General features: G+C 43.0%; 1 protein-coding gene across 1 annotated transcript in view; it reads right to left on the minus strand.

Moving 5' to 3' along the window:
* Window positions 1–10,785, minus strand: part of LOC115478142 (ubiquitin carboxyl-terminal hydrolase 44-like) — a 44,220-nt gene extending 33,435 nt beyond the window's left edge. Inside the window, 1 exon segment of the mRNA XM_030215388.1 lies at window positions 9,330–10,785. Within this exon segment, the coding sequence (XP_030071248.1) occupies window positions 9,330–10,763 (1,434 nt within the window). The 5' untranslated portion in view covers window positions 10,764–10,785.
* Between the last annotated feature and the right edge of the window lie 16,264 nt (window positions 10,786–27,049).

Below are 27,049 nucleotides of genomic sequence, written 5' to 3' on the forward strand. Positions count from 1 at the left end.
CCTGTTAGAATATCAATGATATGCTTTGATGTCCCATGCATACCTCCGACCCACCCCCATCCTCCCACCCTGTCAGACTGTCCATAGTAATGCTTGAATGTTTCACTTATATACACTGTCAGCTAGCACATTTGCTTATTCCGATCTGACGAAGAAGGGCAACCTTCGAAAGCTAATCAAGAAATGTATTACTTATGTCCAATAAAAAAGGTATCATCTTATTTTCTTTTCCAGGTTTTATTTTGTTTGATTTCTATAGATTCTACATGGAATGTTGCTATTCCACTAGCAACATTCCATGTAGAAGTCGGGGCCTTGTAGATCACCAATGTGGCCGCGCAGGCTTCTGCTTCTGTGAGTCTGACGTCCTGCACATACGTGCAGGACGTCAGACTCACAGAAGCAGAAGCCTGCGCAGCCTTCTACATGGAATGTTGCTAGTGGAATAGCAACATTCCATGTAGAATCTCCAATGGTATCTATTTTACTGTCATAGTAATGCTTGAATGTTTTCACTTATATACACTGTCAGCTAGCACATTTGCTTATTTCCGATCTGACGAAGAAGGGCAACCTTCGAAAGCTAATTAAGAAATGTATTAAGTTATGTCCAATAAAAAGGTATCATCTTATTTTCTTTTCCATGTTTTATTTTGTTTGATTCTATAGATTCTACATGGAATGTTGCTATTCCACTAGCAACATTCCATGTAGAAGTCGGCCCTTGTAGATCACCAATGTGGCCGCGCAGGCTTCTGCTTCTGTGAGTCTGACGTCCTGCACATACGTGCAGGACGTCAGACTCACAGAAGCAGAAGCCTGCGCGGCCTTCTACATGGAATGTTGCTAGTGGAATAGCAACATTCCATGTAGAATCTCCAATGGTATCTATTTTACTGTCATAGTAATGCTTGAATGTTTTCACTTATATACACTGTCAGCTAGCACATTTGCTTATTTCCGATCTGACGAAGAAGGGCAACCTTCGAAAGCTAATTAAGAATGTATTAAGTTAGTCCAATAAAAAAGGTATCATCTTATTTTCTTTTCCATGTTTTATTTTGTTTGATTTCTATAGATTCTACATGGAATGTTGCTATTCCACTAGCAACATTCCATGTAGAAGTCGGCCCCTTGCAGATCACCAATGTGGCCGCGCAGGCTTCTGCTTCTGTGAGTCTGACGTCCTGCACATACGTGCAGGACGTCAGACTCACAGAAGCAGAAGCCTGCGCAGCCGTCTACATGGAATGTTGCTAGTGGAATAGCAACATTCCATGTAGAATCTCAATAGTAGCAACATTCCATGTAGAATCTCCATAGTATCTATTTTACTGTCATAGTAATGCTTGAAGGTTTTCACTTATATACACTGTCAGCTAGCACATTGCGTATTTCCGATCTGAGGAAGAAGGGCAACCTTCGAAAGCTAATCAAGAAATGTTTTACGTTATGTCCAATAAAAAAGGTATCATCTTATTTTCTTTTCCATGTTTTATTTTGTTTGATTTCTATTGATGCTCTAGAGTGGAAAGAGTTCAGTAGGTTTCCCTCAGGCTGGAAAGCCCTAATATTTTCCTTGGCCTCCCTGATGACTCGGGATTTTAGTTTCCATGGGGAATCAATGGTCAGACACCTAAGAAGCTTCCCGCTTTCTCCTGAATGTCAAGGCATTCAGATTACCAAAGTGCCATAGATTAGTTTCACTGATTTCTACTGGTTGCTTTAGCTTTCTTTCCTGATCCCTCCCTAAGATCAGTAATGGGAAATTTGGAACATTTGAAGAAAACTGAAAATCCTCTTGAAATATTTTCTTTACAATGTATGAAATGCTATTTTAAAGATGGCTTGAAAAAACAGTACCTGCCCATTCTTTTCTAAAAGCTTTGTTAATAATTATGTATGCCAGTGGTTAGCAAAACTGTTCCTGGGAAAAGTCTGCTGCCAGCAGAAATAAATAGGGCATGCCCGAGAGAGGAGAAAAACCACCAATGCAGGCAGGAAAAGCCTCGCTTTCTATCCCCCCCCCCAAAAAAAACCCAGTGTGTCCATCACTTCTCTACTACTACTACAAATCGTTTCTACAGCGCTACCACTACTGCCCTTCCTCTGCAGTCAGAAGCATGAGGGGTCAGCAGATCTTGCAAGGACTATGAAGCCATTGTGGTTGTGACTTCAGAAGGAAGCTGCAGAGGCAGCAGCTAAGCATTCATGCCCTGATGATCATTCCTCATGCTGTTCCGAACAGCGCCGGAAAAATACTGCCGGATAAGTGTGGGAGAATGAACACTGTAATGATCAACCTAATACATGCAAATATACACATGTTATTAGCGTTGATCATAGGGGAAAAGTGCAGAAGGATTGTGCCTGGCATGCACTCAAGGCACAATCTTCCGGCAGAAGAAGCCCAGACTTGTCAAACCTAAAGCTCTGGTGATCTTGTGGACCTCCAGACCCCCCCCTCTCCAAACACAATTCCCTAACACATAACCCCTATACAGCCAAACATCCAGGACCTCCACACATGGGCTAGCCTGGTGGTCTAGCAGTGGGCCCAACCCCAACCCGTTAATGGTAGTTAAACTCCCGCCCAGCACATCCCAGGATGCACTGGCAGGGCACCGCCATTTGAGAAGGCACCCCGCAGGAGGAGGGAGGGAGTGCAAGTCCCTCCTCCTGCTTTACGGTATGAGGGGATTTGGGGGTGGGCCCACCGCTAGACCACCAAGCTAGCTTGTGGGTGGTGGGGTCCTGGTAAGGGTCCCACTAGACCACTAGGTTTTTATGTATGTTCGTGGGGGGGGGGTATGCATTTGGGGGAGTGAGGGGTACTAGGGATCCACTGGAGCTCCAGACCCTTGTGTTTGGGAGGGGGGGGGGGGGAGGTCTGGAGGGTCCCGGCAAGTATGCAAATGCATGCTAAACACGGTCTCCCCCATTCCTCCCCAGTGCCCTGGTAAACGCTAACACCAGCTCCGGGCTGGTATAGGGTTTGCCGGCGGGAGCCGGCCCTGTTTGGCGCTCTGGCCCCTAAGCATTAGGGAGGAATACTGATGACCATGTTAGCATGCATTGCAAGCTCATTGCGTTCAGAGCTGGAGAGCTCATATTTCATGTGCTTTCTGGCTCTGAAGAGTCGGTGGTAGCAAATTTGGGCGCTAGTGCGGCACTAATGGTCTCTAGCGCCCACATTTGCTTCTGAGCATCGGGCCCTCAGTTTGTACCCTACTCCAAGGTAATCCTGAGGGAGGGCAAGAGGTGATTGTTGTGAGGTGTGGAAGGCAATTTATGGCAGGAGGAAGAGAGTAGGAAAGGTAAAGGTAATTATGATGCGGGAGGGAAAGGCAATTATGGTAGAGGGTGGAGAGATAGGAAAGGAGATGGTATGCCATGACATGAGAGCTGGAAACTGCTGCTAAATGTTACCTAGTTACATATCAATATACATAAGTACATAAGTATTGCCATACTGGAAAGAACAAAGATCCATCAGCCCAGCATCCTGTTCCAACAAGTGCCAATCCAGGTCACAAATACCTAGCAAAAATCCCCAAAAAGTACAAAACATTTTACTGCTTATCCCAGAAATGGTGAATTTCCCCAAGTCCCATTTATAACTTTCCTTGGACTTTTCCTTAGGAAGCCATCCACACTTTTTAAACTCCGCTAAGCTAACCGCCTTTACCACATTCTCTGGCAACGAGTTCCAGAGTTTAATTACACGTTGATGAAGAAACATTTTCTCAGATTTGTTTTAAATTTACTACATTGTAGCTTCATCGCATGCCCCCTAGTCCTAGTATTTTTGGAAAGCGTAAACAGATGCTTCACATCTACCTGTTCAACTCCACTCATTATTTTATAGACCTCTATCATATCTCCCCTCAGCCGCCTTTCTCCAAGCTGAAGAGCCCTAGCCGCTTTTGCCTTTCCTCATAGGGAAGTCATCCCATCCCCTTTATCATTTTCGTCGCCCTTCTCTGCACCTTTTCTAATTCCACTATATCTTTTTTGAGATGTGGCGACCAGAATTGAACACAATATTTGAGGTGTGGTTGCACCATGGAGCGATACAAAGGCATTATAACATCCTCATTTTTGTTTCCACTCCTTTCCTAATACTACCTAACATTCTATTTGCTTTCTTAGCCGCAGAAGCACACTGAGCAGTAGGTTTCAACGTATCATCAACGACGACTCCTAGAACCCTTTCTTGGTCCGTGACTGCTAACGTGGAACCTTGCATGACGTAGCTATAATTTGGGTTCCTCTTTCCCACATGCATCACTTTGCACTTGCTCACATTAAACATCATCTGCCATTTAGACGCCCAGTCTCCCAGTCTCGTAAGGTCCTCTTGTAATTTTTCATACTCCTCCTGCGATTTAACAACTTTGAATAACTTTGTGTAATAGATTGGTGAAGCAAGATTTCCCTTCACTAAATCCATGTTGGCTTTGTCTCATTAATCCATGCTTTTGAATATACTCTGTAATTTGATCTTTATAATAGTCCTACCACTTTGCCCGGCACCAGTCTATAATTTCCCGGATCTCCTCTGGAACCTTTTTAAAAATTGGAATTTACATTGGCCACCCTCCAATTTTCCGGTACCATGCTCGATTTTAAAGATAAATTACATAATTCTAACAATAGCTCTGCAAGCTCATTTTTCAGTTCTATCAGTACTCTGGGATGAATACCATCCGGTCCAGGAGATTTGCTACTCTTCAGTTTGTAGAACTGCCCCATTACATCCTCCAGGTTTACAGAGAATTCATTAAGTTTCTCCGACTCGTTAGCTTCGAATACCATTTCCAGCACCGGTATCCCACCCAAATCTTCCTCGGTGAAGACCGAAGCAAAGAATTCATTTAATCTCTCCGCTACGGCTTTGTCTTCCCTAATCGCCCCTTTTACTCCTCGGTCATCTAGTGGTCCAACCAATTCTTTTGCCGGCTTCCTGCTTTTAATATACCTAAAAAAAACTTTTACTATATGTTTTTGCCTCCAACGCAATCTTTTTTTCGAAGTCCCTCTTAGCCTTCCTTATCAGCGCTTTGCATTTGACTTGACATTCCTTATGCTGTTTCTTATTTTCAGTTGGTTCCTTCTTCCATTTTCTGAAGGATTTTCTTTTAGCTCTTGTAGATTTCTTTCACCTCACTTTTTAACCACGCCGGCTGTTGTTTGGTCTTCTGTCGTCCTTTTTAAATACGCGGAATATATTTGGCCTGGGTTTCCACGATGATGTTTTTGAACAGCATCCACGCCTGATGTAAATTTTTGGCCCTCTCAGTCACTCCTCTAAGTTTTTTTTTTCCACTGTTCTTCCATTTATTGTAGTCTCCTTTTTTAAACCTCAGATGCATTTCTGTTCTTGTCCGTTAAAAGTTGCAACATCTTTACTAGAGGAAGACACAGGCCTTCTGAAGGCCCTGCTTTGCTTATGGATTGTTGCCTGGCTTATGTGGCGATCCTGTCCTCCTGGCTTGGCCACTGTTCAAGAGATATTTTCTCACTTCAGAAAGCTGGGAATTCAGGGGCGTAGCCAGACCTCGAGGTGGGAGGGGCCAGAGCCCAAAATGGGGAGGGGCTCATTTTGGTATGCTGCCACCTTGCCGCTCACCCACTCACCACCCACTACCGCCACTGCACATACCTTGGTTGGTGGGGATCCCCAACCCCCACCAGCTGAAGCACCACTGCCACAGCACATACCTTGGCTGGCGGGGGTCCCCAACCCCCGCCAACTGAAGCCTTTGTCCAGCGCTGGTCTCCGCTGCATTGCCTGTCCTGCTCTCCCCCTCACATCCGGCATGCTCATTTTAATGAAATTGAGCGTGCACAAAGACCAGCGCTGGACAAAGGCTTCAGCTGGCGGGGTTTGGGGACCCCAGCCACCAAACCAGGGGACCAGAGCCAATTTGGGGGCCCAGGCCCCCGTGGCCCCCCATAGCTACGCCACTAGCTGGGATACTGTCCTTTACCCTGTTGCAGGGAAAAAACTACTACTACTACTGCAAATCATTTCTATAGCGCTACCAGTCGTACGCAGCGCTTCACAGTTGAACATGAAGAAAAGACAGTCCCTGCTCAAAAGATCTAGATCAGGACAGACAGACAGGACAAATAAGGGATAAGGGTAGGACAGACAGATAGGACACTAGATAGAAGTCTACTACCCTACATGCTTGTGTAGAGTGTTAAATTTTGAAAAAGGGGTGAATCAGTGTTCCTCTGGTGTGGGGGAAATTCAGACCACAGTACATAACTACATAACAAAAATAATTATGTTACAATACAGAACTTAAAATCAAAACTTTCCATTCAGTACAATCAGCATAAATAATCAACATCCTAAGTTATTACTGGACACACCCATCTCTCTCACTAGAGAAAAGTTTTTCTTCTAGCATCACAGCAAGACTCTGAAAAACGTCACTATCATTATACTGTTTATAACACCAAAACAGAATCTGCCCACTTTGATTATAACGCAATCATCTTATTTATAGTAACCTCTGTTGGAGTGGAGGAGTGGCCTAGTGGTTAGGGTGGTGGACTCTGGTCCTGAGGAACTGAGTTCGATTCCCACTTCAGGCACAGGCAGCTCCTTGTGACTCTGGGCAAGTCACTTAACCCTCCATTGCCCCATGTAAGCCGCATTGAGCCTGCCATGAGTGGGAAAGCACAGGGTACAAATGTAACAAAAATAAAATAGATACTATCGGAGATTCTACATGGAATGTTGCTACTATTGGATATTCTACATGGAATGTTGCTACTATTGGAGATTCTACATGGAATGTTGCTATTCCACTAGCAACATTCCATGTAGAAGCCTGCGCGGCCACATTGGTGATCTGCAAGGGCCGACTTCTACATGGAATGTTGCTAATGGAATAGCAACATTCCATGTAGAATCTCGAGGAGTAGCCTAGTGGTTAGGGTGGTGGACTTTGGTCCTGGGGAACTGAGGAACTGAGTTTGATTCCCACTTCAGGCACAGGCAGCTCCTTGTGACTCTGGGCAAGTCACTTAACCCTCCATTGCCCCGTGTAAGCCGCATTGAGCCTGCCATGAGTGGGAAAGCGCAGGGTACAAATGTAACAAAAATAAAATAGATACTATTGGAGATTCTACATGGAATGTTGCTACTATTGGAGATTCTACATTTAATGTTGCTATTCCACTAGCAACATTCCATGTAGAAGGCTGCGCAGGCTTCCGTTTCTGTGAGTCTGACGTCCTGCACGTATGTGCAGGACGTCAGACTCACAGAAGCAGAAGCCTGCGTAGCCACATTGGTGATCTGCAAGGACACTTCTACATGGAATGTTGCTAGTGGAATAGCAACATTCCATGTAGAATCTCAAATAGTAGCAACAGAATCTCAATAGTAGCAACATTCCATCTAGAATCTCCAATGGTAGCAACATTCCATGTAGAATCTCAAATAGTAGCAACAGTGGAGGAGTGGCCTAGTGGTTAGGGTGGTGGACTTTGGTCCTGGGGAACTGAGGAACTGAGTTCGATTCCCACTTCAGGCACAGGCAGCTCCTTGTGACTCTGGGCAAGTCACTTAACCCTCCATTGCCCCATGTAAGCCGCATTGAGCCTGCCATGAGTGGGAAAGCGCGGGGTACAAAATGTAACAACAAAAAAAAATCTATTAAAGCTAAAACAACATGTGCTTGCTTCTGTAGCACACATACTAAACATGTAAAAGCTAAAATCAACACAACCAATACTGCCAGAAAAGAAAACCCAAAATGTATGATGTGCAAATTAAAAAAAAACAAAAAACTTGTGAAATAAGATATAAACTTTTATTTTTCCCCCAACTTGCCCTTCTCCCTCAGCACTTCCAAAACTGTTCACAAATTTCATAGACTATTTAAACTGGTAATTCATTTACTTCCTGTTCAAAAGAACTGACACTAGGATTGTGGCACTACGAACCTTCATTTTCTTCCTATTTTAACAGGCTTTCCAAACATTTTCAGTCTAGTTAATACAGCGATGATCCCAAAGCTAGGAGCCATGCATTAGGGCTCATTCTGGAACCGTGTCTCATGGTCTCTAAATCCAACTATGATCATGATATCCGATCCTCCTTTCCCCTTCCTGCAGTATTCCCAACAGACCCATGGTGTGGAAGACCTAATCTGGGGACTGAAACAGGCACCTTCTGCATGACATTGCACAATACCTGCCACCAAACCACTGCTGTATTTGATGAAAGCTGTACCGCAGTGAAATAGTTTCGACCCACTGATTAATGACACTTGAATGACAACACAGATTGATATATTTGACCAATGTAGTCAGTACTTGTTCCCAAGGAAACATTCGTGTCACATTGAAATAGACTCCCTGCTTCCCATTCCCCCATTCTGGGCTATATTTTGTTTTGGTAGTTTATCTCATTTTAACAAACTCTTAGAAGCATTTCAGGGTTGCGGGAAGCTCCTCATTCAAAACGTTTGCGATGTTATGCTAGCACCATTCCTTGCTGCACATTTTCTGTGAAGCTCAATCAAAGATACAACTAGCATACACACTGTAACAATATTTTGTCATGCTTAAGTTACACGTCTATACCACCCTTCCCTGGATATAGTAGTTCAACCCAAAATAGTTTACGGACAAAAATAAGACAACAGCAACAAAGGCGGTATATTGAATCCATGGCCCCCTTTACAGCAACAGAATGATACATGGCATCCTCTGTGCTATTATAAAATTACTGAATAATTTTCTGACCCACACATGAGGAATGAACTTGCAATTTACAAAATAAGGACCATCATATACCCAAGCAAAGAGACTTTTTTTTTGTTTAATTTCTCCTCATTATAATAAGAGGTCCAATATGTCTCAATTGTTGTTAAATTCATATTAATTGCACATAAAATAGACAAGATATCTGCTTTCAAATGTAGTCAGAATAAATCCGTAAAAGAGCGAGGGATTAAATGAAAACTCCCAAAATGAAATGCTTTGGAAAACTGCCTTTCTAATCACAAAGGACTGCAATGCCTTTCACTCTTGTACAACCATGCAGGCAAGTGGCATGCTCTGTTTTTTTTCTCAAAGACCCTTCCCTAAGTGATTCGTTTCTATTATATACCACCAAACAGCAGAATCTTTATTGTATTAGGCCCAAGAGGCTTTCTTAACAGCGTGATACACATTAGCTAAAAAATGTTTTATACTCTCAAAAATAAAAAAAATAAAAAAAACCCAAAACCCAGAATTGCTAACAAGCCTCCTCTCAACTCTAAAACTGTATGTGAATTATTTATAACTGACCAACATACCTGACTGAGTAGCTGTCCTTGAAAGATAGTATTGACCACATTCAGAACCTGCTTGATCAGTTTCCTTTGAGAACTAGGGATAAGAGCTGGGTATCTGGTCCCAATTGTCTCCAGCTCCTGCTGCACTTTATCCAAAAGTTCACACAGGAATTCCTGAGCGTCCTGCTGGCCGTAACCTCTGAAGGCAGGGATCAGCCTCCACACTGAATGAAGCATAGCAAAAGGAGAAACCAGTGCCCACTTACCAGACCACATAACTTGAAAGAGGGTGTGTAACTCGTGACAAAGGGAAATGTGCTTTGAACTTGGCTCCTTGGGCTGAATAAGCTCCATGTTTTTGCTCTTTGATGCTCCACCACTAAGCCCTGACGAGGAACTAGATCGCCTCAGTGAGAGAGATCCTTTTCCCTTCTTGTTTTTCCCTTTTATATTTAACACTTCAGCAACCGGAGAAAATTTAGTAGACCTTGTTTTTCCACCGCCTGCTTTAGCCAGCAGCTCTTGAGTCTGGTTGAGATCAAGCTGCAGGAAACATTCGCGGAAAACACGCAGGTGATTTAAAATTTGCAGAATAGAGTTCATGTAGCATGTGTTACCCAAGTTTCTCAGGCCTGTTACACCAGGAGTCACAGTGGGCCTTCTTTTAACTGGAGAGTCACCAATTTTTTTCAGTTTAACTTCCTCTGAGGTAGCTGCTATTGCTTTTGGCTTTGTTGGGGATACTGGTTTGTACGGTGCTTTCTGCTGATCCAGTGCCACTTCCTGGGATGCTGGGAACGTACGCTGTTGCAAACGTAAACTTTTCTTTGGGTGTATGCTGTCCAGCTCTGCTTTCAATCGGCGTTTAAGCTCTTGTCGTCTTTTCCTAGCTTCCTCACGCTTTACTTCCGCCTCTGCCTTAGCTCTTTCCTCTTCCAACTTCCGTTTCCCACTGGAGGTTAGCTCAAACCAAGAACGGAACACTTTGCCCATTAACGTATGCCGCCGATGCCAAAGAGCAGTGAACATGCGATCTTCGTTTTGTAGCAGGGCTTGGGCGCCTCCGTGTGAAAGGTAAAGATCATCACCAATGCCCATGGATCGCAGAGTCCTACCACTTCGAGTTGTGCAGTCATAGTTTTGGTTTTTAATTGCACTCAATGTACTTCTCAAGAGTTTAAGGTCACCTGTTGCATTGTCATTAAGAACGTAATCATCACAAATATAGCAAAACACATATAGCTCATTCACCTCTAAAGCCACGGGATGTTTATGTTCCTGAAAGTGTTTGACAGCATGCTCTTCAATGTATCGACCGCATGCTGCGTGAGAACAGCTGAGGCATGCCCACACAGACTCCGTGGTATTGCAGTCCACACAATGCCACTTCTGAGGGTTCAGAATTGAGTGGTCCTGGGCAAGTCGCAATCGCCCAACATGTTTACACTTATCCATTTTTAATCCTTACGTGGTAAACTGCAATATTATGCATGCTCTGTCCAAGACAGCGTCCTATGAAAAAGCAGAAAAAGCAACTTGAACTAAGCAAGTACAAGTAGCAGTGATTCTGCATAATACTTTCCTAGAGACAAAGCTTTTAGAATAATCAATTTGTTTATGAACAGGCAAACATCCTCTACAGGTCTTAGGGCTAGAATCGCCAATGCTGTTAACACACATTTTACTGCAGGTCCCATTTTATGCAACAGAACCTTTTAATTGTGTTAGAAAGCACTGATGCAGTAGTGCATGTTAGTATCTTTAGCCCTCAATTATGTGCATCAGGTACTAAATCTTTTTCTTTTTTTCAGTTACGCATACTGGTTTGCACCCTAACTGCTACTCATCTTAACACCAAGCATAAAATAATTTACATTAGAAATGAACAGTTGACCACAGCTGACTACGATTTGTTAAATTAGACTCAGTTCCGGACAATATAATTGAAAAAGGGTTTTGCCTCTAGACACTGGATTCTAGGCACTTGCTGGCAAATGACCTACCACCAATGGTTCCTCTAAGAAGTGGTTGGTGTGTGCAATTTTTTTTTCGTGTGAACAACAAATTTTAAAAACTAACAACTGTTGACCACAACTATTAGCAATGCATTGGGTGGCAACACCAGTAATTGAGAAGCAAAACCAGTGCTGGGCAGACTTCTATGGTCTAATTTTTTTTGTTGTTACATTTGTACCCCACGCTTTCCCACTCATGGCAGGCTCAATGCGGCTTACATATTATATACAGGTACTTATTTGTACCTGGGGCAATGGAGGGTTAAGTGACTTGCCCAGAGTCACAAGGAGGAGCTGCCTGTGCCTGAAGTGGGAATCAAACTCAGTTCCTCAGTTCCCCAGGAGCAGAGTCCACCACCCTAACCACTAGGTCACTCCTCCACTCCAATGCCCTGATCATGACTGAGATAGACAGGGATGGGCTAGAGTGTAAATTTTAAGGGGCCTCGATGTTAGCTTCAGAACTTTTAGTACAAGAACAGTGCTGGGCAGACTTCTACAGTCTGTGCCCTGAGAATGCAAGGACAAATCAAACTTGGGTATACATAGAAAGTATTGCATACCATGTAAAACGAGTTTATCTTGTTGGACAGACTGGATGAACCATACAGGTCTTTATCTGCTGTCATTTACTATGTTATTTCTGTATAGAACACACAAAAAAAAAACATTTTTGTGAGCTACCATGTAAAATCTGTGAGCAACACTCCTAAAATGTATGAACAATTAAACATGCACTCTGCTTAGAGGGAACATTGCCTACCACCTTCACAATCAGAAATGCATGTCTAAGTAATTTGCTGAATTTATATAATTAACTTATGCTTTGTGGAGGAGTGGCCTAGTGGTTAGGGTGGTGGACTTTGGTCCTGGGGAACTGAGTTCGATTCCCAGCACAGGCAGCTCCTTGTGACTCTGGGCAAGTCACTTAACCCTCCATTGCCTGCCGCATTGAGCCTGCCATGAATGGGAAAGTGTGGGGTACAAATGTAACAAAAAATAAAAATTATGTGACTGTCCACCACTGGCAAAATTGTATTTTAATGTAGAGATACTTTCCCCGATGCTCAACAATAGTATTATGATTATAACAATTGTGTTTTATAGATCAAATGCATTTCTAATTTAATTAAAACAATTCACATTAAAAAAAAAAAAAAAACTATCTATACTAACCCCCCTGTTTACTAAGCCACGCAGGGGTTAAATTTCTCATTAAAATTTTTTCTTCAAGTATCATCACAATATATATTAATCCCAAAAATTATTGGCTACTACTCTCACACACATTGAGGGGCTCTTTTACTAAGCTTTGTTAAGAAATAAGTTTAGCACGTCCTCACATGGGACCTTCCCATGTGCTAAGCCCATTTTTATCATAGACGTCAAAAATGGCTTTTCCCATATATGGCCATCTGCTAATGTTAGGTCAACAGATGAGTCTTCCGACACTTAATCACACATATAATTGGATCAGACAGGGGACCATGTTTTGGCTTTAAAAAGCCTGCAAAAGACCCCTGAAGCAGGCTTTTTTAAGCCGAAACCTGGTCCCGTGTTGGGTCCATTCGCTTTCTATAAAACTACATCCTTTAGAATCCACCAATTGTATGTGTGATTAAGTGTTGGAAGACTCATCCATTGACCTTACTGTTTCACTGTCTTCATGGACTCTGTAAGGTTTCCTCTGTTCCTCCACTTTGGTGGGTTTTTTTTCCCCATCTGCTAATATTAGCATTTGCTTGTGTTATGGACATGCTAACCAGTTAACACTGTGGTGATGTCAGCATGCTAGCTAATTAGTGCATCCACACCCATTCTCCACCCGACATGCCTCCTACAAAAAAATTAAAAAAAGAATTATCTTGCACTTAGTACACACAGATGGCAAAACTAATGCCGAACACTTTAGCAAGTCTTGCATTAGGTGTGCCTAAGGCAGCTTAGTAAAAAGGTTCCTGAAGTAACTTATCAGTGAAACACTGCCCATTAACTACTAGCTTTTGCTCCTTGAGAGTTCTGAGCTATTTGTTTCTTAGCAAACTAAAATTACACAAGCAGCACAAAATACAGGAAAGGACAGCACGTAGAATAAAAATAAAGAAAACTGGGCTTTGAAAAACTGTCATTAAATCTAGGAACTAGCCCAAAAACTTTGGAGCCAGCAGCAGAGACTGACTTCTCTTGCTTCTTCTTCCTCACCTCTCCAATGTTTTTCCCAGTGACTGGAGGGGAGAGGGGAGTTGAATCCCCTCCCAGATCAGCAGCAGCACTTTGAGAAACTGACTTACTAAGGCTTTTTTCCTATTTTGTGTCTGCAGGCAAAATTTCTTTTAGTAAATCAGTCCCTTAAGGTGCCTCTGCAAATCACTTCCCAAACCACGCTGTCAGCTGTGTGACAGCACCCTCTTTATAGGTGAAGCAAAGAGGCAATTGTCTTTGTTTCACATATAACCATAGCCTGGGACACCACCAGTCTCTCCCTCCCTCCCTCCCTCGTATTGCCTCCTCTGCCTTTTTATTCAGTCTTTCTCTCTCTCTCTCGCCATACTTCACCCAGCTTTCTCTCACACAGACCCCCCTCCAGACTTCACCCATCTTTCTCTCGCACGTACCCCCCTTCCGGATTTCACCCAGTCTTCCTCTCGCACATACCCCCCTTCCAGACATCTCCTAGTCTCTCTTGCACGTACCCCCCTCCAGACGTCTCCCAGTCTTTCTGTCACACGTACCCCCTCCAGACTTCACCCAGTCTTTTTCTCGCAGGTATCCCCCCAGACTTCACCCAGTCTTTTTCTCGCAGGTACCCCCCCAGACTTCACCCAGTCTTTGACTTCACCCAGTCTTTGTCTCATATGTAACCCCCCCAGACTTCACCCAGTCTTTGTCTCATATGTAACCCCCCAGAATTCACCCAGTCTTTTCTCGCAGGTACAGGTACCCCCCCCAGACTTCACCCTGTCATTTTCTTGTATGTACTCCCATAGACTTCACCCAGTCTTTTTCTCGCAGGTACCCCCCAGACTTCACCCAATCTTTTTCTCGCAGGTACCCCCAGACTTCACCCAATCTTTTTCTCGCAGGTACCCCCCCCCCCAGACTTCACCCAGTCTGTCTCATATGTAACCCCCCAGACTTCACCCAGTCTTTTTCATTTCTCACAGGTACAAGTACCCTCACCCCAGACTTCACCCAGTCTTTTTCTCGCAGGTACAGGTACCCCCACCCCAGACTTCACCGACATTTTCTTGTATGTACTCCCATAGACTTCACCCAGTCTTTTTCTCGCAGGTACCCCCCAGACTTCACCCAATCTTTTTCTCGCAGGTACCCCCCAGACTTCACCCAGTCTCTGTCTCATATGTAACCCCCCCAGACTTCACCCAGTCTTTTTCTCGCAGGTACAGGTACCCCCACCCCAGACTTCACCCTGTCATTTTCTTGCAGGTACCCCCCAGACGTCACCCAATCTTTTTCTTGCAGGTACCCCCCAGACTTCACCCAGTCTTTTTCTCGCAGGTACCCCCCAGACTTCACCCTGTCTTTTTCTCGCAGGTACCCCCCAGACTTCATCCAGTCTTTTTCTTGTATACTCCCTGATTTTACCCAGTCTTTCTCTCGCATGTACCCCCACAGGCTTCACCCAGTCTTTGTCTCATATGTAACCCCCCAGACTTCACCCAGTCTTTTTCTCGCAGGTACCCCCCAGACTTCACCCAGTCTTTTTCTCGCAGGTACCCCCCCAGACTTCATCCAGTCTTTTTCTTGTATACTCCCTGATTTCACCCAGTCTTTCTCTCGCATGTACCCCCACAGGCTTCACCCAGTCTTTGTCTCATATGTAACCCCCCAGACTTCACCCAGTCTTTTTCTCGCAGGTACCCCCCAGACTTCACCCAGTCTTTTTCATTTCTCGCAGGTACAGGTACCCCCACCCCAGACTTCATCCATTTTTTTTCTGCATACTCCCTGATTTCACCCACTCTTTCTCTACACGTACCCCCCCCAAGACTTTCTCTCGCATGTACCCCCACAGGCTTCACCCAGTCTCTCTCTTCACACCCCTTCCCCAACCTTCACTCATTCTCTCTCATATCCCCCCAGCCTTCTCTCTCTCACACACACAGAAATCCTCCCCTCCCTCCACCAGTGAGTCTCTCTAGCCCTTCACCTTGCGGGCTGTATTCGCAGACACTGCATGCTTCCTTTCCGCGCCGCCGCGATTTGGCTCTTCTATATCCTTTAAAGTAAACTTAGCCGCGCGAAACAGGAAGTTGAGGGAGTCTCGCGCGGTTTCAAGGGCAGGCCCGCGAGAATTGAAACCACGAGACTTGCCTGCTGCTGTCAGCCTAGCACAAGTGGTGCCTGCGCGGCGCGTGGCCTCGGGTAAAAAAGTTTACTTTTAGAGCGTGGCTAAATGCAGCAAATGCACCGTGTGAGGCAGGGCAGCTGTTCAACGAACGGTAACCTTCGGGGGACTTGAAAGCCCAGGCACCAATGGAGCCCTGCCTTATGCAACACACGCACTTTCCTATGGTCCCTGGCACTTGGACAGAAGAGACCCTATCGTGGGCTATTTTAAAGAATAAGTAGTGCAAATGGACACAGGGACTAACTAACTGCAGGAAAGAATCGTAATGAAAACCGCTGATTGGTAGAGAGTGTGATGTGCCCATGGCTTTTTTTGAGGGGGTACTCGGGAGTACTGAGTACCGGCACCTTTTCCAGTCCAGCGTCTGCTAAAATTGACCCATGGACCACAAGTTTTACTGAAAGAGCTCAAGCTCAACACACCAATTCTGCCTTGTCATAGATTCTGTGACTGGTTGTGGGGTGAGTCCCTCAGTGATCACCCCCCCTGAAGGGTGGCCTGGCATTTGAGTACCGGCACCTTGTTTGCTAGAAAAATTGCACTGGATGTGACTGAAGAGCAATGTGGATGAACTGGTGTAACCTAAAGAACACTTCATGATGCCTCATGCTAAAAGGCACAGAGAGGGTTTTAAGAGTAAGTGATTTAACAAGTAAATTCCAAACATTGTAGTGATTAAGCTTTTCACCGATAATGTAAAATTTTGAATCTTATTTAAATCACGGGGTGGGGGTGGGGGTGGGGGGGATTTAAGTCAGTCCCCTTGGTTTTGCATTTTTCTAAATAGTAAAGGGGCGTGGAGTTACAAAACTGTCAAAGTAGTTTACATTTTTATTATATTCAGGTATGTGTTACCATGTTAATTCCATACAAATACAGTTGAAGCGCATTACTGATAAATAGGTCCCATTATATAAATGGGTCCTTCAATAAATCCTTTTTATGTGAGTTAGTTTGCAATAACATTCAGTAGCAAACGTAGAGGTAGAAGAGGCCCTTTTACTAAGGCTAAAGCATCCTGCAGTAATTTCCTTGGTTGCGTGTGCAGTTTTGTTTTTTACAATTATTTCTTGGGAGGGTATGTGGCATGGGTACGGAAGGCAGTTCCGCAAGCTAATTGAAAAATTAGTACAGGTCTGGCAAAAAAATGTTTTAGTTGTGTTAAAAATGGGCTTAGCAACAAGAATGTTAGTACACGCTAAACCTTTTTTATATTTCAGCTTGTAGGGCCCCTAAATGACCCTTAAGGGGTTTATGTAAAAGGGGGGGTGGAGGCTGGGAGCTGCCAAAAGGATATATTTCAGTCCCCAGCTACTTTATCAACTTTGATAAATTTTTGAAATTGAAGATTTATTAGACTAAAGCTGTGCATTATAAGCATAAGTACATAAGTAATGCCACACTGGGAAAAGACCAAGGGTCCATCGAGCCCAGCATCCTGTCCATGACAGCGACCAATCCAGGCCAAGGGCACCTGGCGAGCTTCCCAAATGTACAAACATTCTATACATGTTATTCCTGGAATTGTGGATTTTTCCCAAGTTCATTTAGTAGCAGTTTATGAACTTGTCCTTTAGGAAACCGTCTAACCCACATTGTGTTAGCGTGTACTACTAACATGGTCACACACTTTAGTAAATTAGCCCTTAGATCATTATTGTTAGTAATATGTAATTTATCTTTAATATTGAATGTGGTACCGGAAGATTGGATTGTGGCCAATGTAACGCCGATATTTTAAAAAGGTTCCAGAGGAGATCCGCAAAATTATAGATGGTGAGCCTGATGTCGGTGCCGGGCAAAATGGTAATTTTAAAGAACAAAATTACGGAGCACATTCAAAAGCATGGATTACTGAAAAGAGTAAAACCATTCCTCCCCCAAACAACTTTCCGTAATCTGGTACAATCCACAGTACTCACACACGCCGACTCTTCATTGGTTGTGTTGGTTGAGGTGTACATTGTACTTATGAAGGCCTGAACCAAGCAGTTTCAGTGCTGCTAAGTATCTAATATCTAAGAATTAATGTACAGATGATGAGAAGTGGAAATTTCTCTTTTTTCTGTAAATTACAATGATATTAAGCAGGCCAGGTGGAGCAAGTACCCCCCACCTCTTTCCCCCACCTTCCTCTGACCAAGCAAGTGAAAGACAATGAGCTCCTGCCATTTGTTGTCCATTTGCTGTTCACATGAATGTGTGTATTAGCCTTTGAGAGACTTTTAGGATGCAGATCAAAGGAAGTTCCAGGTGTAGGGGGCAGGGTTGACAGAGGAGAGAGAGATAGAAATCCTGTAGTAAGGACTGGATAAGAAATATTATTGCAGAAGGGGGAAAATCTCTCCCTTTGAATATGGCCAGGCTTGGAAGTAAGGCTACTATCCAGGACAGAATTACCCTTTTACAACCATGAATCAGGTAACACCTTATTTCCTTCTCTGCCTAGAACAATTCAAACACTATCTCCCTGGTCCCTGGAGTCAAAAGCAATAGTTCTATTGACAAGAGAAACCTAACACCTCTATAGCAACTGGAAGCAGTAAACGTTTGTCTCCTCTTTTAGAATTGGGGAAATACTAATTAAAGGTTTGAGAAATGTATGTCCAAAACATTTGGACAGCAGACCAAATGCATCTTCAAAAGGAATATAAACAGATGCTGTGTATTTTATTGATACTAGAGATCCTGACTGACTGTAAGGTGCTAACTAAGGGGGTGTGACAACCCCTCCCCCTTGTGCTCCCTTTTTGTCTTGTAAGGGAAAAGAAACCCTATATAATATTTCTCTGCCAGATAGGATGTTGGGCAGTGTACATCTCTTTTGGCTCCCAAGCCAGGGAGTCTGAAACAATGTCCTGCTCCCACTTTCCATTGCCATTTCCATTTCTATATATGTTCTCATTTCTGTCATATTCTAGACTATACTTGAATATTTTCTTATTTTTTATCCTAATCTCTGGATAATTAAATAAACCTGTGTTAACCCCAGGAAGCACTTCCTTGGTCTCTTTTTGTCTTGGTTACAGTCTAAAATAGTGCTACCAGTTGTCTGGTTCTTTTAAGATATCGGTCGAGGGGATTGTATTTGTGTGAGTAGTTCCCAGCCGTGATTAGAGACTCTGGAGGCGTGGCACGAAAAGCACAAACAGTTGCAAAGCCCAAATCCTGAAAAAAACTCCAAACCGCCCAAAACACGGCAGCCAGACTCATTTTTATTTATTTATTTATTGCATTTGTATCCCACATTTTCCCACCTCTTTGCAGGCTCAATGTGGCTTACAATTCATCATGAGTGATGGAAATATATTAGAAAATAGACATTTAGTGTTACAGAAAGATCTTGGGCAACAATAATGATAAAACATAATATATGAATAAACAAGCAGGTATTGTTAGATCTGAATATATGTGGGGGGGTTGTGTATATTCACATTGGTTGGTCTTTGTAGTATGCCTTGTTAAAGAGATGGGTCTTCAGTAGTTTGCGAAAGTTCGTTAGTTCGTAGATCATTTTTAAGTTGTGCGGCAGTGGTTCCATAACTGTGTGCTCAAGTTTGGTAAATCACGATTTGAAAATGCAACACCACTCCGTGAAAAACTCCACTGGCTCCCTATTAAAGAGCAAATAAACTTCAAAGTCCACACACTGATCCACAAGACCCTCCACTGAGAATCTCCAAGTTACATGAACAATCTAATCGACCTGCCAGCCAGGAACGGATCCATATCTTCTCGAACATATCTCATTCTTCACCTTCCCAATTGCAAAGGTCTCAATTACAAAACCTACTACGCATCCAACTTCTCCGTTATCGGCAGACAACTCTGGAACACCATACCAAGATACATCCGAACAACCAACGAACATCTACCCTTCCGAAAGCTGCTGAAAACATACCTCTTCAAACAAGCCTACCCAAACAACCCAAATTAATTCACGAACCTAATCCACACCACTAACATTAACCTTAACTCATTCCTTCCCCTCACATCTCTTCCTCTTATCCTTTCTATACAACTATATCATCTATATGATACCTTGTACCCATACATTATGTTACTTACATTATGTTACCTCTGGGAAACTTTCTATACAACTGTGTTATCTATGTGATACTCTGTAACCATACATTATGTTACATACATTATGCTACCTCTGGGATACTTTGTACCCATACACTGTGTTATCTCTGTAATACTTTGTACCCATACATTGTAAGCCGCACTGAACCTGCTATCGAGCGGGAAAGAGCGGGGTATAAATGCTACAAACAAACAAAAGTCAACATGGATTTAGTGAAGGGAAATCTTCCCTCACCAATCTATTACATTTCTTTGAATGGGTGAACGAATATGTGGCTAAAGGTGAGCCGGTTGATATTGTGTATCTGGATTTTCAAAAGGCGTTTGACAGAGTACCTCATGAAAGACTCCAGAAGAAATTGCAGTCTTGGGATAGGAAGTAGTGTCCTATTGTGGATTAAAAACTGGTTAAAAGATAGAAAACAGAGAGTAGGGTTAAATGGTCAGCATTCTCAATGGAGAAGGGTAGATAGTGGGGTTCCCCAGGGATCTGTGCTGGGACCGCTGCTTTTAAACATATTTATAAATGATCTAGAGATGGGAATAACTAGTGAGGTAATTAAATTTGCTGATGACACAAAGTTATTCAAAGTTGTTAAATCGCAAGAGGATTGTGAAAAGTTACAAGAGGACCTTACGAGATTGGGAGACTGGGCATCTAAATGGCAGATGACGTTTAATGTGAGCAAGTGCAAAGTGATGCATGTGGGAAAGAGGAACCCGAATTATAGCTACGTCATGCAAGGTTCCACGTTAGGAGTCACTGACAAAGAAAGGGATCTAGGCGTTGTCGTCGATGATGCATTGAAACCCTCTGCTTAGTGTGCTGCGGTGGCTATGAAAGCAAATAGAATGTTAGGTATTATTAGGAAAGGAATGGAAAACAAAAATGAGGATGTTATAATGCCTTTGTATCGTTCCATGGTGCGACCGCACCTCAAATATTGTGTTCAATTCTGGTCACCACATCTCAGAAAAAGATATAGTGGAATTAGAAAAGGTACAGAGAAGGGTGACAAATTATAAAGGGGATGGGACGACATCCCAATGAGGAAAGGCTGAAGCGGCTAGGACTCTTCAGCTTGGAGAAAAGATGGCTGAGGGAGATATGATAGAGGTCTATAAAATAATGAGTGAAGTGGAACGGGTAGACATGAATCGTTTGTTTACTTTTTCCAAAAATACTAGGACTAGGGGGCATATGATGAAGCTACAAAGTAGCAAATTTAAAACGGGAATCGGAGAAAGTTTTTCTTCACTCAATGTGTAATTAAAGTCTGGAACTCGTTGCCAGAGAATGTGGTAAAGGCAGTTAGCTTTGCAGGGTTTAAAAAAAGGTTTGGACAGCTTCCTAAAGGAAAAGTCCATAGACCATTATTAAAATGACTTGGGGAAAATCCACTGCTTATTTCTGGGATAAGCAGCATAAAATGTATTGAACTTTTATGGGATCTTGCCAGGTATTTGTGACCTGGATTGGCCACTGTTGGAAACAGGATGCTTGGCTTGATGGACCTTTGGTCTGTCCCAGTGTGACAATACTTATGTACTTATCAGAGCTTCCCAAACTGTGGTTTGAGAGCCCAAATGGGGTCAGAAGCAGCACATCCAGTTTGAAAATGCTAAAGCTAAATTTGGCTAAGATATAACTCATGTTTCTGTGTATCTTAACAATCACAGATGTACTTTCATGGCTTTATAGCGCCTTCTTTTGGCATAAAGCTCAAGATTCCCTATTTTATATAATAAAACTTATTTCTTATATTTTTTGGAATAAGATGTACAACTGTTTCATTAAAATTTCCATTCCTGCATTTGTTTCTTTGCTTATATTGCATGCACATTGTTTTTTGTTATTTTATTTTTTATTGAATTGAAAAAATATAATATCATGACATCTCTTGAAAAGGAAAACAAGTAGTTTGTTCACAACAAGGTACAAGGAAATAATACAAAATCAAAATATCCCATAACCATTACCCAAGTCCTCAATTATGGGAGAGACAAGAGATCAAACTATATGAAGAAAAAACAAATACAGAAAGAATAATCCAAAGAGCGCAGACTGCTAAAAAGTTCATATGGAGAAATATGAACAACCAGTTCAGGTTCCATAGTTCGACTCTGGGCTACAGTCTTATTGCTCAGAAACATCTGTAGTTGAGAGGAATCAAAAAAGATGTAGTTCTCATCATTAAACTTAATCATACATTTGCAAGGAAATTTCAACAGAATTGCTTGCGACGTCTCTTGAGTGGCCTTGGCTACATCGGGAAACACGCACACTTTCAGGGAACAAAACAACGTATCTCTGTGCGAAAAATAAAGTCTTAAAAGCCAGTCTTTATCATAATCAGGTGCCATAGGGATGATCAAAGTAGATGGGGATCACTACTACTTCTTTTGAAGACTCCAAAAACGCGGTCAAATTTAAACTATCTTTGGATATAGGAGAAAGATAATCCACCTTACCATCTCCTTAAAAAAAGTCTAGAAGCAGGAGGCATAGATTCTTTTGGAACAAAGATACTTTTTAAACATATCTTGCTCTGATACCTGGTATCTTAGGAAAATTAATTAAGCATAGATTCCTCCTGTGTACCTGGTTTTCCAAGCTCCAAAGTTGCTAGGCCCTTGACTAATTTAGTTGAAAGGCTATCAACACGCTGGACTGAAGCAGATAAAGAGTCAAAATAATTTTGTAATACAGTCAGTTGTGATTCATGAGAATCCACATTCTACTCCAAAGTCCAGTTTAACAGCTAGATTGGACATCGGAGAAGTAATTTATTTATTTATTTGGATTTTTCTCACACCCTTTTCAGTAGTAGCTCAAGGTGAGTTACATTCAGGTACTCTGGATATTTCTCTGTCCCAGGAGGGCTCACAATCTAAGCTTGTACCTGAGGCAATGGAGGGTTAAGTGACTTGCCCAAGATCAGAAGGAGCAGTAGGGATTTGAACCGGCCACCTCTGGATTGCAAGACAGGTGCTCTAACCACTAGGCCACTCCTCCACTATAGCAACATTCCATGTAGAATCTCAAATAGTAGCATCATTCCTTGTAAAATCTCAGATAGTAGCAACAGAATCTCTATATATAAAAGGCACCACCAAGGTTCTATGAAGCCTCCAGCTGGAAGTGTGAAGGGGGAGAGATATCCAGTTTCCCATGAGTGTCTGCCCCGCCCTCGCTCTCTCTGTAACACAAACAGTGAAGGAAAAAACACAGCAAAGCACATCGCTCTCTCTGTAACAGTGAAGGACTCAGAGGGGGTTGGGGAGAGAGGGCAGGGACACACACACTCCCACATGCACACAGAAGAAAACCTTGCTAGCCCCGTTTCATTTGCATCAGAAACAGGGCTTTTTTACTAGTCTCAAATAATTTATTTGGATTTTGCTCACACCTTTTTCAGTAGTAGCTCAAGGTGAGTTACATTCAGGTATTCTGGATATTTCTCTGTCCCAGGAGGGCTCACAATCTAAGTTTGTACCTGAGGCAATGGAGGGTTAAATGATTGCCCAAGATCACAAGGAGCAGCAGCGGGATTTGAACCGGTCACCGCTGGATGTCAAGACTGGTGCTCTAACCACTAGGCCACTCCTTTGTTTTTGGTTTTTTTTGCTTTACAACTATACTCAAACAGCAATTACAAGAAAAAAAAAGAGAAAAATCCCCCAAGGTTTTGAGCACTTCTTTGATATGTGATTGGGTGGCGGGGATAGTGCTGGGCAGACTTATACGGTCTGTGCCAGAGCCGGTGGTGGGAGGTGGGGCTGGTGGTTGGGAGGCGGGGATAGTGCTGGGCAGACTTACACGGTCTGTGCCCTGAAAAGGACAGGTACAAATCAAGGTAAGGTATACACAAAAAGTAGCACATATGAGTTTATCTTGTTGGGCAGACTGGATGGACCATGCAGGTCTTTTTCTGCCGTCATCTACTATGTTCCTATGTTTAACTCCTAAAACTGAGTTCACGTTGATCGCCTTCAATATCTAGCCCACATTAAAAGGAAGGGAAGGAGAACAAATACGTACAACTATTAACCAAGGGCCCTGTTTACTAAGGCGTGTTATCATTTTTAACGCGCCTACACTTAGCGTGTGCACTAACCATGTAGGCACCTATAGGGATAGTATAGGTGCGAACACGGTTAACGTGCGTACATGGTTAACACGCGTTAAAGATGCTAACGTACCTATAACGCGGCTTAGTAATAGGGCCCCAAGTAAAAAAAAGACATTCCTCAAACATTAGCTGCTAAAGTAAATGCTTCGGTATTACAATCCCCTTCACAAGTTGCTAAATTACTCTTTAACAGCAACTTCCCTACCTAATTCTAATGCAACATATTATTCTTTGTTTTTTCCTACCCCATTCCCTTTCCTCAATTTTGAGATTGTAAAATAACTTTCCTCTTGTATTTTCCTTTATTCTTTCATGTCATTTCTTTTTGCCTTTGTCATACCTTGATAATTGTGTCCTCCATTTTAACTCATGTTTTAATGTAAACTGCTTAGATATTTATGATGATTTTGCGGTATATCAAGAATAATTTTGAACCTGAACCTAATTGAGGTTGATGTACGAAAGGGTTTCCCCCCTTTTTTGTATCTGTGGGAAACCTGCTGCGTACATCTGACTCAGTATTTGTGCATGTTGGTTCTTTCCCATGTTTTAGTTCGTTTTCTTATCCTTTTCAGCAGAAACGTTTACAGACTTTTGCTCAGGGCATCTTGGAATTTGTTGAATCCAGCAAATCCATCTGTGTTAAGTACAGTACAGAAAAGAATGTGTAAGACCACACTGCCTCCAGTGGTGAAATACAGAACTGTTAAAGTAACTTCCGTTGGTAGTAAAACAGCAAATGCTGCATATCATAAAGCAAAAATATCAATTTTTAAAATTACACATGCAATACTTTCCTGCTTATAATCGAAATAGAAAAACGCCTATATTGTGACCCAAATCGGGAGATAGACGTTTATCTCACAAAAACGAATAAAGCGGTATAATTGAAAGCCGAATTTGGACGTTTTCAACTGCACTCCGTCGCGGATGCGGACAAAGTTGATGGGGGCGTGGTGAAGGCGGAACTGGGGCGTGGTTATCGGGCGATCAGAGATGGGCGCCTTTCGCCGATAATGGAAAAAAAATATGCGTTTTTAGCGAGAATTTAGGGCACTTTTCCTGGACCCTGTTTTTCCACGAATAAGGCCCCAAAAAGTGCCCTAAATGACCAGATGACCACTGGAGGGAATCGGGGATGACCTCCCCTGACTCCCCCAGTGGTCACAAACCCCCTCCCACCACAAAATATGCCGTTTCACAATTTTTATTTTCACCCTCAAATGTCATACCCACCTCCCTGGCAGCAGTATGCAGGTCCCTGGAGCAGTTGTTAGGGGGTGCAGTGGACTTCAGGCAGGTGGACCCAGGCCCCCCCCCCCCCCCACCTGTTACAATTGTGCTGCTTAATGCTTAGTCGTCCAACCCCCCCAAACCCACTGTACCCACATGTAGGTGCCCCCCTTCACCCCTTAGGGCTATAGTAATGGTGTAGACTTGTGGGCAGTGGGTTTTGAGGGGGATTTGGGGTGCTCAACACCCAAGGGAAGGGTGCTATGCACCTGGGAGCTCTTTTACCTTTTTTTTTTTGTAAAAGTGCCCCCTAGGGTGCCCGGTTGGTGTCCTGGCATGTGAGAGGGACCAGTGCACTACGAATCCTGGCCCCTCCCATGAATAAATGTCTTGGAGTTATTCGTTTTTGAGCTGGGCGCTTTCGGTTTCCATTATCGCTGAAAAACAAAAACGCCCAGCTCAAAAAAAGATAAACGTCCATGTTTTTTGAAAATACGCTTCGGTCGCCCCTTCACGGACCCGTTCTCGGAGATAAACGCCCATGGAGATAGACGTTTCCATTCGATTATGCCCCTTTTTGTATCTGCCCAGATGGTAATGCTGTGTACATTCAGACGTGTTGAGTTGCATATACGAAGCATATGCTGCTTTATTTATGAAAAGAAGTGTTTTATATAGTTTTTGAAGCAGTACATACTGAGCCCAGTATAGGCAGCCTTTGACTCTTTGCCCTAATAAGAGTTGATTGTGCCCCTGACGCAGGCAATTGTTTGCAAAACATGTCGGGCAGCTATTTTATTAATTTGTATTTTACAGCCACTGGCTGGTTCAGTTGGCTGCTTCTTTCTTCTGGAACTTAGCTGTGGCTTTTTCATGCCTCTTGTTTCTCAGGATCAGAAAATGCCATGCACAAGTTTCATTCTGCCATGATTTGGGGGTAATTCTATTAGGAAGTAAATGGTGGAATTGTAGTCATTCACTTGCGTGGCCACTTGCACACATAAATGAGCTCTTACAGAAAGCTGGCAAGTGGAAAAAGCATTCACCAAGATTTTACGGCACATACTTTGCCAGTGGCGAGTACATGGATGGACTTTGGAAGAGAGTGCATATGTATGCACATAAAGCCTCTGGTTCTATAAAAATCACCAAATTGCGTGTACAAATTTAAGCGTGCCCTTGATTTGCATACACAATCTAATAGAAACATGCCAACCAGTGCCAACCAGTGTCAATAATTTGCTTTTTTTAACAAGCAATTATTGGCACTAATTAGATTTAATTGGGACTTAAGCGTGTAAATTTAGGCACGGTCTGAAAAAGGGGGTGTGGAAATGGGAGGATCATGAGTGTTTTGAGGTGGATCAGGGGCGTGGTTTTGAGTTATGCATGTAATTACAGAATATGGGTGCTCTATGCGTAAATTTAGGCGCGTTTGCACCATTTTTTGTGGGTGCAAATTGCGGTGCTTAAATATATGTACAACCTCTCTGCTTAAGTGTTATTCTATAAACTCCACCGACCTTTAGGCACGGCTTATAGAATACCGCTTAAGCAGGCTTTTTTGCACCAGTTTTTTTAGGCACCATTTATAGAATTCACCCCAAATTATGGAATGCATGGGCATATGTACGAGCTATCCCTGGGATTCTATATACATAGTAGATGACGGCAGAAAAAGACCTGCACAGTCCATCAGTGCCCAACAAGATAAACTCATATGTACTACTTTTTGTGTATACCTTACCTGATGTATCTGCCATTTCAGGGCACAGTCCGTAGAAGTCTGCCCAGCACTAGCCCCGCCTCCCAACCACCAGCTCTGCCACCCAATCTCGGTTAAGCTTCTGAGGATCCATTCCTTCTGAGTAGGATTCCTTTATGTTATCCCACGCATGTTTG

The sequence above is a fragment of the Microcaecilia unicolor genome, chromosome 9 (assembly GCF_901765095.1).
Source record: "Microcaecilia unicolor chromosome 9, aMicUni1.1, whole genome shotgun sequence".
Classification (NCBI taxonomy): Eukaryota; Metazoa; Chordata; class Amphibia; order Gymnophiona; family Siphonopidae; genus Microcaecilia; species Microcaecilia unicolor.